General features: G+C 47.9%; 1 protein-coding gene across 3 annotated transcripts in view; it reads left to right on the top strand.

The window, feature by feature from the left end:
* SEPTIN9 (septin 9) overlaps positions 1 to 15,090 on the top strand; it is a 112,515-nt gene that overhangs the window by 42,494 nt on the left and 54,931 nt on the right. For all 3 annotated transcript variants that reach the window (XM_058038966.1, XM_058038965.1, XM_058038964.1), the window contains exon 2: positions 9,490 to 10,149. In XM_058038966.1, coding sequence (XP_057894949.1) covers positions 9,490 to 10,149 — 660 coding nt within the window. The remainder of the gene's footprint in view (positions 1 to 9,489; positions 10,150 to 15,090) is intronic.

The raw sequence follows: 15,090 nt of genomic DNA on the forward strand, positions 1-15,090 counted from the left end.
AGCACTGGGGTTGGGACTGAATCTTTGTGTCATGTTGGCCAGTGGAAGTAGAACTGCAGGGAGGATTGCATGGGATGGATTGGATTTGATTTTTCAAAGCCCTCAGGAGGTTTGGGCAGCAGCTCACACTGCAGTGCTGGGTGTCCCCTCCAGGAGAGCAGGGACAGCAGAAGCAGGGCAGCACTGCAGGGCTAAATGGCTCCTGGATCCCTCCTTTACCCCAATTTCCCCCTTTTCTGGAGCTTTTTAACCAGCATATCACAGCACCACCATCAGAGCATCTTCTCCAATGGAGACTTGACTGATTCAACCACCCAGTCCCTGGTCACCCCCTCTCCATGTCCCTTGCTGGGCACTGGGATTCAGCCACCTGGGGCTGGCATCTGTGGCACCAGCACGGGGCAGGCTGGGCTCTGCACGACCATCTGCATCATACTTTTGTCTCTGGATAATCATTTCAAGGCATTTTAGAAATATTAGTGAACCAAACCAAATCTGCAGCCCCCATGGGAGGCACAGCAAAGATTTATTTCTCTCCTTCCTCCTCCCCCTGTGAAAGGAAACTGGAGCTCAGACGGGAGACAGGAGCTGGAGTGAGCCTCTGGCAGAGGCAGTAATGCAATCTGCTGGGCTGGATACTCTGTGTTTTATGTAATTTTCTGTACAAGTATGAAATGAATATAAGGGATGTAAAATACACTGCTCTGAGCTGGAAGCATTTTGCTGCGAGTTAATGGTTATATAGACCCAAGTGTAATAGAGAATCAAGCTAAAATCTTTTGAGAACTGCATTATGGGGACTGGAAAGCTGGGATTTTGTATTAATCTCAGTGTGGATTTTATTGTTTTTTTCTATTCTTAGTCGTGACTTTGCTTTTGCATGTTCATTTCTGGGAAAGGAGCAGTCTGCTGCATCAGCCTCAGGCTGTTTTATACCTTGCTGTGAGTGAGAGAAACGCTGCTTTGATTGATGTCAGAGCCCTGAACTTGCATTTATCCCCAAATTTCCACCTCTTGGTACTGTTTACACCATTCAGGAAGGCCCTGCATAATGACAGCACATTGCCAGCCTTTCCTTGTGCATGTGATTCCTGTCAGAGCAGGCAGTCTGCTGCAACTTCCTTTGAAGGCTGGCTGTGAAATCAGAGAAGGGATTTATGTGAGCATAAACTGTTCATAACCTGACCCAGGATGGCGTGAGAGTCAGGGTACAACAGCAGAATGTCACTAAATATATATATATATATAAAGAGAGAGAGAGAGAGAGAGAGAGATGGATGGATGGATGGATGGATGGATGGATGGATAGATAGATAGATAGATAGATAGATAGATAGATAGATAGATAGATAGATAGATAGATAATTTATTTATTTTATATATGTAGTGCAGCAAGGTTGGTTTATTGGTGAAGGAAAGGTGTGAAGCCTTCTGGCACAAGCACAGGGAGGGGCCCCAGCAACCCTTACTTCTTTTCTTCATTCTTTTGTTAGATCACAGAAGCTTTGGGAAAGGTGCTTTTAAAGTGTCCTGCCTTGGTTTCTGTAGGTGTACGAGGGGATCTGAGTTTCTCAGGCTGTTTTGAAGCTGTGCGTGCTCACAAAATCCTGCCAGCTTGTGCAACCTTTGCTGCCAGGGATTTTCCACCTCAGCCCCATGGTTTTGACCCCACTGAGGGGCTCAGGGGAGCTGGGAGCCCCTTTTTGTTAAGGGTGGGGTACAGATGTCCTGCTGTGGCTCCCTTCCCTTTCTGCTCTGGGACCTTTAGGTTTACTGCACAATAGAAATACCTGATAGGAACATGCAGAACACCCTCCTTGCCCCCATAGCTGAGCCTTTAGCTCACTCCAATGCACCCAGCTCTGCTCTGGGTGGTGGCAGCTCTTCAGGTTCTTGTTTATTGTTATCTTATCTAAAGTTTTGCACCCTGTCCACACCAGGCTCAGCGCACTGGAAAAGCACCACAAAAATGGCCAACAATCTCTTGTTACAAGGTCTTCTAAGACCAAACTATCCAATTAAGAACTGACAGCTGGGTTATTTTCCCTTTTAACCCAATAACTGATCCCAAAGAGCCCACAATGCGGATTTTCCCACCCAATTACAGAATGCCACCCAAACCCATGAAGAAGGAGGAAGAAGAAGCATGAAGAAGAAACCCAGGGTGACACCCTGTGCCCTCCATCTTGCTTCCATCCACAACACACTAAAAATCCCAAAACCTCAATTTCTCACCAAGTGATCCACCTACACTGCTCTCTATAATCTATTTCACACTTTTGTGGATTCCAGTCTATCTTGCAGTCTAGGAAACTTTCCCCATGGATGAGGGTCAAAGTCAGTGCTGCCCTGGGGGTCAGGGCACCCCAGAGCAGACACAGAAATATTCCCTGGGTTTCCTCAGGCAAACACTCTTTGCTCTCAGCCTGGGCCAGAAAAGCCCTGCGAGCACCCTGCTGCCTGTGACAGGCCTCTGGAAAGCTTTGGGGCCGTGAGCAGTGAATGCTGGGTTGGGTTTCCAAGGGTTCCTTGAAAGATGAGAACTGCAGCCTCCCCCCTTTCCTGCCTGGGAACAGGAGGTGACCATCTGGTAGCAGTTTAGAGCTCTCAAACGCTGCCATTGTGTGCTGGGGAATAACGGGGCGCCCGCTGCCCCGGCCCCACAGGGCTCTGATGTGTCCAAAAACCCAGGGAAAGCTCTCTGTGCTTAACAAAGCAAGCAAATGCAACCCCTGGGTTACAGGCACCACGAGAGGGGCACAGGATGTTTAATGGGAAGCAGTTGGGGGCCGTGGCTGTGACAGAGCTGGAAGCAGCTCCCAGAGGAGCCAGCATCCCTTGCTGTTTATTTTGGTCTCCTCCTGAGCTCTGTGCATAGATGCTGCCTTGTATAAAGCCTCTCCCTGGCCTGTTGGTGGGATACTCTGTTTAGAAAGGGAGCAGAGGAGGAGCAGATGTTGCAAATGTTCCCTGGCTGACGCTCCTGGGGTGCCCAGGGCCAGGCTGGGGTGGCAGTGAGCTGTGGTGGCAGTGAGCTAGCTGTGTGCTCCAGAGCTTCCAGCTGGGACGTGTGTGTGCTGGATTGTGTGTGTTTGTGTGTGTGTGCTGGTTTGTGTGTGTTTGGTGTGTGTGTGCTGGTTTGTGTGTGTTTGGGGGTGTGTGTGTGCTGGTTTGTGTGTGTTTGGTGTGTGTGTTTGGGTGTGTGTGTGCTGGTTTGTGTGTGTGTGTGCTGGTTTGTGTGTGTTTGGGGCTGTGTGTGCTGGTTGTGTGTGTTGGTGTGTGTGTGTGTGTTTGGTGTGTGTGTGTTTGGTGTGTGTGTGCTGGTTTGTGTGTGTTTGGTGTTTGTGTGTGTTGGTTTGTGTGTGTTTGGTGTGTGTGTGTGCTGGTTTGTGTGTGTGCTGGTTTGTGTGTGCTTGGGGTGTGTGTGCTTGGTGTGTGTGTGTGTGTGCTGGTTTGTGTGTGTTTGGTGTGTGTGTGCTGGTTTGTCTGTGTTGGGGTGTGTGTGTGTGTGTGCTGGTTTGTGTGTGCTGGGCTGTGTGTTTGGTGTGTGTGTGTGTGTGTGTGTGTGCTGGTTTGTGTGTGTTTGGTGTGTGTGTGTGCTGGTTTGTGTGTGTTTGGGGTGTGTGTGCTGGTTTGTGTGTGTTTGGTGTGTGTGTGTGTGCTGGTTTGTGTGTGTGCTGGTTTGTGTGTGCTTGGTGTGTGTGTGTGTGCTGGTTGTGTGTGTTTGGTGTTTGTGTGTGCTGGTTTGTGTGTGTTTGGGGCTGTGTGTGCTGGTTTGTGTGTGTTTGGTGTGTGTGTGTTTGGTGTGTGTGTGCTGGTTGTGTGTGTTTGGTGTTTGTGTGTGTTTGGTGTGTGTGTGTTTGGTGTGTGTGTGCTGGTTTGTGTGTGTTTGGGGGGTGTGTGTGTTGGTTTGTGTGTGTTTGGTGTGTGTGTGTGCTGGTTTGTGTGTGTTTGGGGGGTGTGTGTGCTGCTTGTGTGTGTTTTTCCCTTTCACAAACAGGACAGGACTGCTGGGGAACGTTCCTTGAGCTTTATTTGCAGCATCAGCCTCATTACATGGCTGAGACAATAGGAGGATGGCAAAGCTCATGTGCAGCCAGCAGCAGCCAAAGATTTCTTTGTTACAGAGCATCTTAAAAACTTTTGAGCCAATAACATGTTGCTAAAGCTTACAGACAGTTGTTCTAACCAATTACTAGAAGTACACATACACTTACTTAAATGTTTACTTTACTTACTTAAAATGTTTACTTGTATGCTTTCTATTAACAATACACAATACCTCATTATTAGGCTTAAAACCTTAATACCTTGCTAAACATATTTTTCTCCAATCTTAAGGTCTATCTTAACCTTCTACTGTCTTGCTAAAAATATTTTTCTCTAATCTTGAGTTCTATCTTAACCAAACCTAAGACTTAAACTATTCTTTCATGTCCTTACTATACTGTTGTAACTTTTTCTACCTTCAGACTTTACAACTACAGCTAACCCTAAGTTTCTCTACTGTTTCTAAGGCCTACCTTTCCATCTTTCTAAAAATCTTCTTACCTTTACTGTTTCCCACATTGTGGAGTCCCTGTGCAGGAGCCAGATCCCTCCATGGCATCTGAGCACCCTTGTGACATCTCTGCTGTTGCATGAGCTGCTGGGATTTGAACCAGACCTCTGGCTGCATCCCTAAACCTTGGAATCCTGGATGCTGAGAATTCAAAACTTTCTCTGCCTTACCCTCAGCTGCTGTTTTTGTGAGGAATACACACACTTCCCTGCAGGAAGCTGGGAGGAGGAGCAGAGGCTGTTTACTTTCCTTTCCTGGCTCTGGGGCAGGACACACTATTTATAAGTTTTTTCTCTCTTTTTTTTTTTTTTTTTTTTTTTTTTTGAAGCTATTGTGCTTCCTGAGGTCCTTCTCTCTTGTCATGCAAGGAGGAGAGAGGCAGAGCTGAGCGGGGAGCTCCAGCCACGCTCAGTCCCTCATGAGGAGGTGACATTCCCAATGCCATCGTGCTCATGGCAGTGGGCTCTGTCTCAGCGGTGGAAACACCAACCCTCATGGTCACACTCCTCCTTTCTCATGCCTGGGATGTCTGACCTTCTCCAGGCCATGCTGAATTCATGGAATGTGCCAGCAGGACAAGCTGGGCACTGAAATCCCTGTGAAACCATGAGATGAGAGGGGTGAGAAAAGCTCCTGAGAGAGGGGTGAGAAAAGCTCCTGAGTTGTCCTCAGAAATGCCACTGGGACCTGGGGCTCCTCATGATTTTGCTGTCAGAACCTGTGCTGAGCCATTTCTGCCCCTCTTTGGGGTGGAGGTTCTTGGCCAGCCCCTCAGCCCCTTCCTGCCCCTAGCACAGCAGCACAAGGGAGGATTTATCTGCAGGGCTTGCTTGTCCTGAGGCTGTAATCGTGGTGCTGCAGCTCTGCCTGGGGCTTTCTGAACCCCTTTGTGTCTGGGCTTTGACCTTTTTCTCTTTTCTGCAACAGAAGGACCTGGAAAAAAGCCATTTTTGGGTGTTGTAATTCAGTCCAGCCCTTTGATAAGAACAGGGGCTGGCTGTGCTCCAGAAAGACCACATGGGTGGCATTGGAGGGGTTTACCCTGGCCTTGGGGCACTTTGTAGGGTTTAAAGTCAAAGGAAAGGGGCCATGTAGGTCGGCATTGCTATTGGGATACTCACCATTTCTTTGGGCAGGTTTACCCTGAGTTTGGGGGCACTTTGTGGGGTTTAAAGTCAAAGGAAAGGGCCATGAGGTCAGCATTGCAATGGGGTTACTCACCATTTCATTGAGCAGGTTTATCCCGGGTTTGGGGGCACCTTGTGGGGTTTAAAGTCAAAGGAAAGGGGCCATGAGGTCAGCATTGCTATTGGGACACTCACCATTTCTTTGGGCAGGTTTACCCTGAGTTTGGGGCACTTTGTGGGGTTTAAAATCAAAGGAAAGGGGCCATGTAGGGCAGCCTTGCAATGGGGTTACTCAGTATTTCCTTGGGAAGGGGCAGCAGGGCTCAGAGGAGTGGGGATGATGGATGTGGCTCATGTGAGGAGCCCTTGGAGGTCAGCAGGGCTGTTTGTACCCAAAGCTCATTAGCAGATCAGAAAGAAATCCCCAAACCTCTTGGTACTGAGGGATCTCAGGGCAATGTTCATTCAGGAAAGACACTGCTCAGCATTTCCTTTGCTGCTGAGTTCCTTGAGAGCATTTACCCTGTTGTGGCTCTCAGGAGGTCAGAGAGCTGCTTGTTGAAGGGAAGAGGTGGAGACTGAGCTGGCTGGAGGAGGGACAGGCAGGTTTGAAGGGCCTGATGTGGACACAAGTGTGGTTCCACCCCTCAGTGTCCTCTGCTGCTCCTGCCCACCCAGCTTTGCTCAAGGGCTCCCCGTCGGGTTGTCCCTTCCTCTTTCTTTGTTTCCAGCAAAATGCAGGCTGGGCTTGGCTGCTGCATTGTTTTAAACGTGGGGGGTTTGGAAAAAAATACAGCTAAAATGTTTGTTTGTGGATAAAGTGTGTGATGGAGAGGGGAAACTGTGGAAAATCTGTGCTGGAGGGTCAGAGCTCCAGCTGAGGGTTGGAGACCTGAGAGTTTGAACACGTGGAAAGAGCTTTTCAGTGTGGGGCTTTTTTGGAATTAATTACTCTGGGATGCTGAGAGCTGTGCCTTGGACACAGACCTGCAGTGCCTGAGCTGTGCCAAGTGCAGACTGCAGGGTGGGGAGTGCTGCAGGAGCTGTCACCCCTGTGAGCAGGTGATGGCATGCCTGGGAGAGCTCCACGGAAATCAGAAACCAGATAAATCTGAGCAAAAGCATTTTTAATTTTCTTTATTGCCTCCATCCTTTCTTCTACCGATGTCTTAATATTTCTGAGATGCAAGACAGAGCATTTGTCACCAGGTGCCCTTTGGGTTCCTGGGTTTACAGGGTGGGGTGAATGTTGTGTTTTGGTGCTTTCCTGTGGTGCTGTTCCCATCAGGGTGACCTTGGGCTTGGATCTCTCTGTGCATCCCTCCAGCTGTACCCTGTGATGGTGTTCACAGGGGTCCCAGGATGAGGATCTGACTCCATGTTTCAGAAGGCTGATTTATTATTTTATGAGATTTATTATATTAAAACTATACTAAAAGAATAGAAGAAAGGATTTCATCAGAAGGCTAGCAAGCAAAGGAGAAAGAATGGAATGATAATAAAATCTTGTGACTGACCAGAGAGTCCAAGCCAGCTGACTGTGATTGGCCATTAATTAGCAACAACCAACATGGACCAATCACAGATGCACCTGTTGCATTTTACAGCAGCAGATAATAATTATTTACATTCTTTTCCTGAGGCCTCTCAGATTTGCAGGAGGAAAAATCTTAAGGAAAGGATTTTCCATAAAAGATGTCTACAAGAGCCTGGGGTTCATATTTGAGTTCATATTGGGGTATTCCCCCCAAAAGGAAAGCAGTCCAAAGTCTGTATCCTCACATTTTAACCCCTGCAGTCTCCCCTTGCTGAGCCCCAGCTCTGAGGGCCCTGCTTTCTTCACCATCTCTGATTTCCCTGTGCCACGGGAGGTGCCCATGGCTGTGCCAACCCCTGGTGCCAGGACAGAGGAGGTGGCAGCTGCTGGGTGTTGGAGCAGAGCTGGGTGGCTGCCATGGGGATGATCCCCTCTCCCTGTGCCACCAGCTGGACCCAGCAGTGACCAATGGCTCCTGTCCAGCCAACAGATGTGTCTGAGGGATGGAGGGTCCTGGGGCAGAGCAGCCCTGGGACATGGATGCTTCCTGCATGGTGGATCCTCTCCAGCTCCACCCCAGGGGTGGGAGGACTTCCTGGGATGAGGCAAGGCTCTGCTCCAGTTCTCTCCCTGGATTCCTGATTCACAGAATTCACAGAATCCACAGAATGACCAGATTGGGAGAGACATTCAAGATCATCAAGTCCAGCCTCAACCCCTCACCCAAACCCTGGCACCCAGTGCCACGTCCAGGCTTTGTTAAAAAGACCCAGGGATGGGGAATCCACCACCTCCCTTGGCAGCCATTCCAGAACTTTATCACTCTTTCCATGAAATTTTTTTTCCTGCTATCCAACCTAAATTTCCCTTGTTGCAGCTTGAGGCTGTGTGCTCTGGTTGTGTCAGTGCTGCTGCAGACAGAGCCCAGCCCCAGCTGAGCACAGGCACCTTTCAGGAGCTGTGAGAGTGATGGGGGCACCCCTGAGTCTCCTTTTCTCCAGGCTGAGCACCCCCAGCTCCCTCAGGGCTTCCTCACAGGGTTTGTGTTCCCAGCCCCTCTCCAGCCTGATGTCCTGTGGGGTCTCAAGCCCAGGATTTTAAAGGTTAAATCTCACTGCTGCTATGATTCTTAGGGGGATCAGAGAGTATTTCCAGCCTGTGGCTTCTTAGTGGGATCCAGCAGTGGTTCCCTTTCTGTGGAGTTCAGCCTTTTCTTTCCACCTGGCTGGGTCCTGAAAGGAGCAGGGATCAGTTGTCCCTTCCCTTGTATCAGGGTCTCAAGTTCATGTGCTCAAAACATTTCAGTCTTTGGGTTCTTGTGATCTCTAGGTTTGTTTTTAAGGATATGAGCTTCTAGGGCTGCCACCTTTGGTTTTCTTGCTTCATTTGTATTGGATTTGGTGCTCTCCTGGGATTGTTTTCCTGTTCTCAACTTGCATTTTGCTGGCAGTGCTCACAGGAAAGCCTGTGTTTATCTGTGCATCCTTTGGATGTGAGAGGGAAAGCGAGGTGTTGTTGCTGACCACTTTGTGTGTCACTAATTTAAACTCATAGTTTTTTCTGTGTAAAGGAGTTTTAGTAGTTTTAACTGCTAGCAAGAAAGAAATTAAAGTCTTTGCAAAATGTTAGCAAGAAAATGCACTTCATTAGCTCAGTGGGATAGAAAAGGTTACTTAAATTTTAACTACTGCTTAATGATTGGTTTCACTGATTTCACCTTACAACATTTTAAAACTAAAATTTTCTGCAAGTGAGTGGTCAGCAGACATGAGTGACAGCAGAAGCAGGTCATAAACTGCTGCATTGGCAGCAAATGTCATGCTAAATAGAATCATTGTGTTATGAGGATTGCCATTCAGCTATAGTTCAAATACAGTATAACCATCAGTTCTTAGGAAATTTGGCATTGCTTTTTTTTGTGGCATAGGTTAAAAGAAAGAAAGAGAAAAGGAAGCTGGATCTCTGTCTTCACCCAAACCCTGCTCTGCTCTGCCATACCATGGTGGGACCTTCTGCTCCCCTCTGAGTGTGGGGATAATTTCTGCTCTGGGGCTGAGTTTCCTGGCCTTGGTTTGTTTTATTACTGGGTTTTTAACTTGTCTGAAGAGGCAGGGCCTTTAATCCCCAGCTGCTTAAGTGGATTGTGAGTCCTGGGATGAAGGAGCAGAAATGGAGTTTTGACCCTTGTGCAATGTCTGTAAGCACCTCTGGACACACTCAGGTGGACGGTAACTAAATCCTCAACTACTTTTCATGTTTTTCAGCTCTGAAAAGATCCTTTGAGGTCGAGGAGGTAGATCAGTCTTCAAATTCCTCCACGCCACAAAGACGGGCCCCCAACACCCTCCTCAGGTCCACCGTGTCCAGCTCCACGCAGAAGTTTCAGGAACTCGGCGCCAGGAACTCGGAGCCCTCCACCCGCCATGCGGAGCCCACAGTGCAAAGATCCCCCAAGCCCCCTCTGAGGAGAGTGGAGCTCTCTGGACCCAAACTGCCCGAGCCGGTGTCCAGAAGAACAGAAATCTCCATCGACATCTCCTCCAAGCAGGTGGAGAACTCCACCTCGGGCCTGTCGCGGTTCGGCCTCAAACGAGCCGATGTGGGCCACAAACCGCCCGAGGGCCCGGCCAGGAGGACTGAGATCACCCTGGGCAAGCCCCAGGAGCTGCGGCGGGCGGAGGCGCCGGCCTCCAAGATCCCCGAGCCGCCCTCCAAGATCCCCGAGCCGCCGCAGCGCCGCGCCGAGCCGGGCCCCGTGCCGGACACCGCGCCGCGCCGCCCGGACAGCCAGGGCGGAAAGGGCACCGAGAGCCCGGCCGTGAGGGCGGCCGAGGGCTCAGAGCCCGCCATGCCCGCCCTGCCACAGCTGGCAGAGACAAAGGCACACGGGCTGCCCGCCGAGAGCCCGCCGAAGAGAGAGGAAGGTGAGTGCCAGGGGCTGACGGGTCAGGGATGGAGCGGAAGGCTTCGTGAGGTGGATCAGAAGGGAATTTATAATTTTATAATGATTGTATTTATAAATGTCATAATTATTATCTTTATAAATTCTATCACTATCATATTTATAAATTAATAATTATTATATTTATAAATTTTATAATTATTAGATCCATAAATTTTAAATTAATAAATCTTTTAAATTCATATATATTTTATATATAAATATTTATATGTATATATATTGAATGTTTAAATACTTATTAATAAATATATATTTATAAATTAATATATTTATTAATCTTATTGTTATTATATTATTAATTTTAATAAATAGTTATTATGCTGATAATATAATTTAATATTAACAACTAATATTTATTAATAATTATTACACTAACTAAAATATTAATGTTAAATTATGATTTTGTAATATTTAATATTATTTATTGTAATTATTATAGTTCATTGATATAGACCATTAATGTTGAATAATTAATTATTAGTATTATAGAACATTAATATTAACATTATTCACATTAATTATATTTTGCTATTCACACATTAAAATGTAATAATTATTGTATTGATTATTGATTATTAATAATAATTAATAGTAGTTATTATGTTATATAGCTATTTCATTCTTTTATTGTTCAAATGTCATTTTGTAATGAAATTTTATAATGTGACTCGCTAAAGTGAGTCTCCAAGTCTCTTTGATTGGTCTCAAAGTAAAAACCTCTGACACTATTGGTGAGCGATGATTAGCACACTCTGGAGAACCATATCTATAAACAAGGGTTACAGAAAGAGAGATAATAATTGTTTTAATGCTTTTATAGTGTTATTCTGTTTTTTTATTGTTGTAATATTGTTTTATGATGAAATTGTATAATGAGACGCGCTAAGGTGAGATTTGATTGGTCTCAAAGTGAAAATCTCTGACACTATTGGTGAGCTATGACTAGCACACTTTGGAAAGCTATATCTATAAACAAGGGTTACAGAAAGAGAGATAATAATTGTTTTAATGCTTTTCTCTAAGTTTCCCACAGTTTCTCACAGCTTCCCAGGAAAATCCTGGGAGGACTGTGTTGTGGCATTCACATTCCCTGAACATGATTCCTTCAACCAGGGTTTTTCTCCTGGGAAGCTGAAAGGCAGCAAGAGACCTCAGAGCAAAGGAAAACAATTCTGATCTCATTTGCTTCTCCTGTGTTGTGCTCATGTGGAATGTGTTTGGAGATTGTTTACCCACAGGTGTGAGTTGTTTTCACTCTTTGGCCAATCAGGGCCAAGCTGTGTCGGGGCTCTGGAAAGAGTCACAAGTTTTTATTATTATCTTTTTAACATTTAGTAAATATCCTTTCTGTATTCTTTATTATAGTATAGTATTCTTTAATATAATAATATAGTATAATATTATATAAATATATAATATATTATACTTTATTATACTATATAATTATTATAATATAGTATAATAAAGTAATAAATTAGCCTTCTGATAAGATGGAGGCAGATGCACCATTCTCTCCCCTCGTGGTTGACCCTGCATTTACAATACCCTGTCTCTGTCTGTTCAGAGGACGTGTCATTACCCTGTACAGCCCTGGCTGGGGTGGTGGCTGTCCCAGGTGTCACACAGGAGGTGGCAGGAGCTGCGTGCTGCTCTTTCAGCTCCTGTGGTGCCACCTCTCAAGGCTGCTCAGGGATCTGTGCTCAGATGTGTCCGCAGGCAGAGCTGTTCCCCTTGGGTTCATCCTGCATGAAAGAGCTGTCAAGTTCAATAAGAAATTCTAGAAGGAAAGAGAAAAGGAAGTGGCAGTGCTGGCAGAGCAGGTCTGAGCAGTGCTGTGGTGCCAGTGTGGTTCATCCCTGTGAGGAGAGGAACAGGGAGTCACTGTGGGGCTTCATCCAGAGACACCCACCTGCCCTGTGCCATGGAGACATCTCCTGGGATCCTCAGCTGGATGAGGGGCAGGCAAATCCTCAGGAAAAGCCACATCAAATGTGCCATGGGTGATCCTAGCACATCCTCCTGCCACATCCTCCTTTGCACTGTGCCTCCCTGGGTGCTGGCAATGCCAGCCCTGCCAGCTCAGGCTCTGTGTGCAGCCCCACAGGGCTCTGGAGAGGCTCTGAGGTGTGGGAGAGCTGCTGGCTCTGGAAGTGGTGCTGGGATATCATTGTTTGGTGCTGTTGTTTGTGGCTGTGGGCAGGAACTGCCTCTTCATTAGCAGAAGTCAGGGTTTTTGACCTTGGAGACAAAGTCTAATAACATCATGGACCAGAGCCACTATGAAACTGGAGACCTGGCTTATATTAGCTCTATCTTGTTTTCAATTAATTCCATGTTAAAGCCAGCTCCCCTCCCTTCCCAGCTGTCATTTATTCCCCAGAATGTTTTGGAGATTTTCCTTTCAGACCTGTTAATGACTTTTCCATTCTCCCTCGCCCATGAGAGGGGTCCCGTGGTCAGGGGGAGGGCACCCCCTCCCTCCCCACCCTGGGGCTGTGGGATGGGCTGGGGTGGCTGAGCCAGGGCCTGGGAGGTCCTGAGCTGGACCAGGGGTCCCATCCCCTCTCCTGTGGTCACAGTGATGTGCAGAGATCAGGCTGTGGTGTGTGCTGGTGTAAAACCAAGCCCGGAGTCAGCAGGGAGCTGATGTGGAACCTGCAGCACTCAAGTGGGTTTTTCTTACCCTGTGTGTGATGTAGGCATGGCTTTTCTGAGCTGGGTTTTTCACAGGTTGGGCCATCTCCAGCTGGGCACAGCTGAGCTCTGAGCCCCTGCCCAAGATGGGGATTTTGTGAGCCCCCCTCTGTCCCCAGCTGCTGTGTGTGGTGTCCATCCTGCCCCATGGGAGGGTGCTCAGCCTCACCCTGCTGGGTCTGGGCTGCTCTGAGTGCCCCAGCCCTGAGCCCCGTGGGTGGCTGGTGCTTTAAATCAGAATTCAGCTGAGCTGCTGAGTGCTCCAGCTGCCCAGGGCAGGGACAGAGGGGGGACAGCTGCTGGGACAGTGTCACCCCTGGGCCCAGCTGTCTGCAGTCTGCCTGGCAGCACAGCCCTGGCTCTGGGACAAAAGGGGCTTTCAGTCCAAATGTCTCCAAGGATCAGCACAGAATGGTTTGCCTTGGAAGGTGTCGGGACCCAGGACATTGCTCTGGCTGCCCTGGAGGGCTCCAGACCCTGGCAGGGGGCTCAGAGACCCTGGCACAGAGTCAAAAACACCCGAGCCTTTGATTTTAACCCATGGAAGCAATTACCAACTTTGCGTGAAGAGCTAAGACTTAAAAGAGTGAAAAGAAGTAAAAAGAAGCTAATGAAGAGCTCTCTCTAAGGCTGGTACTAAAGAGACTGAGAGAAAAGAAGAATTAAAAAAAAGATAAAGAACTTTACAACTAGGTGAAATATTTTTAGAAAATTAGCTGAAGTTACTGTGACTTTTCACTAATAGTGTTATTGAAACCAATAGAGTAAAAAATTATAAACAATTAGAAAGTATATAAAAACTCAGCCATTTTCCATCATAAAGAGTTACCATCTGAGACTACTTGCAGTCTCTGCTTTGTGTTGTGACCACCTCAGCAATGACCCTGCCCCTCTGATGTCTGCAGCAGGGACAACGTGTGGCAGCTTCTGCTCCAGGTTTGGGTCACCAGGAGGTGCTCCAGGGTTTGGGTCACCAGGAGGTGCTCCTGGGGCTCTGGGCAGCCCTGGACCCCGTGGCTGGTCCGGCACAAACAGCTGAGAGGGGATGCAGCTGCCTCCAGCTGCCCTCACTGGGTGGGGGTGACTCCCCCAAATGCAAACCCTGCCCTGCAGAAGAGACCAATAGTGAGCTTGTCAGTGAAAAGAGTGAGAAGAAGTTGAGAAGTAAGAAGAGGCTAATTAAGAGCTCTCTCTAAGGCTGGTACTGAAGAGACTGAGAGGAAAGAAGAATTAAAAAAAGATAAAGAACTTTACAACTAGGTGAAATATTTTTAAAGTGAGATGAAGTTAGTTACTTTTCACAAATAGTGTTATGCTAATTTATGGTAACCAATAGTTAGAATAAAAAAATAAACAATTAGAAAGTATATAAAATTCAACCATTTTCCATCATAGATTTACCATCTGAGACTCCTTGCAGTCTCTGCTTTGTGTTGTGACCACCTCAGCAATGACCCTGCCCCTCTGATGTCTGCAGCAGGGACAACGTGTGGCAGCTTCTGCTCCAGGTTTGGGTCACCGGGAGGTGCTCCAGGGTTTGGGTCACCAGGAGGTGCTCCTGGGGCTCTGGGCACCCTTGGAACCTGTGGTGCCCAGCCAAAACAGCCCAAACAGCTGAGAGGGGATGCAGCTGCCTCCAGCTGCCCTCGCTGGGTGGGGGTGACCTCTCCTGTTCTGGAGCTGCCTTCCCCAGCTGTCAGGCTCAGCTGCCTGCCCTGCTGCTGAAGGTATGCAGGGAGAGCGTGCTGTGCAGGAAGAGGCCAGTCAGAGGAGAAAAACAGTCCCAGGGAGTTTGGCAGATCACAGTAAACCACAGAGGAAAGGAGCAATTTCAGTGCCGAGCCTCATTAGGGCAGCAGGGCTGGTGGTGAGGGCTGAGCCTGCTCCAGGTGGGAGAAAAGCAGGAGGTGTTTATGGGGCAAGAAATGTTCCTTCCCATCCGTGTTCTCCCTCTCTGAGTCCTTGTGCTCTCCTGCACTCCCTGGGGAGCTTTGTTTGTGCTGGTATGGCATTGAATTGGGCCATGAGTGACAGGGAGATGGGACAGAAGCACCCATCCCTGTGGGGTGTGTCACTCAAAGGTGGGCTTTGTGTCCCCAAAATCTCCAGTGGAGATGTCAATGGAGGTTTTGTGTGGCTGGGCTCCCCAGCTGGGACAAGGAGATGGGATGGGATGGGATGGGATGGGATGGGATGGGATGGGATGGGA

The sequence above is a fragment of the Melospiza georgiana genome, chromosome 21, assembly GCF_028018845.1.
Source record: "Melospiza georgiana isolate bMelGeo1 chromosome 21, bMelGeo1.pri, whole genome shotgun sequence".
NCBI lineage: Eukaryota > Metazoa > Chordata > Aves > Passeriformes > Passerellidae > Melospiza > Melospiza georgiana.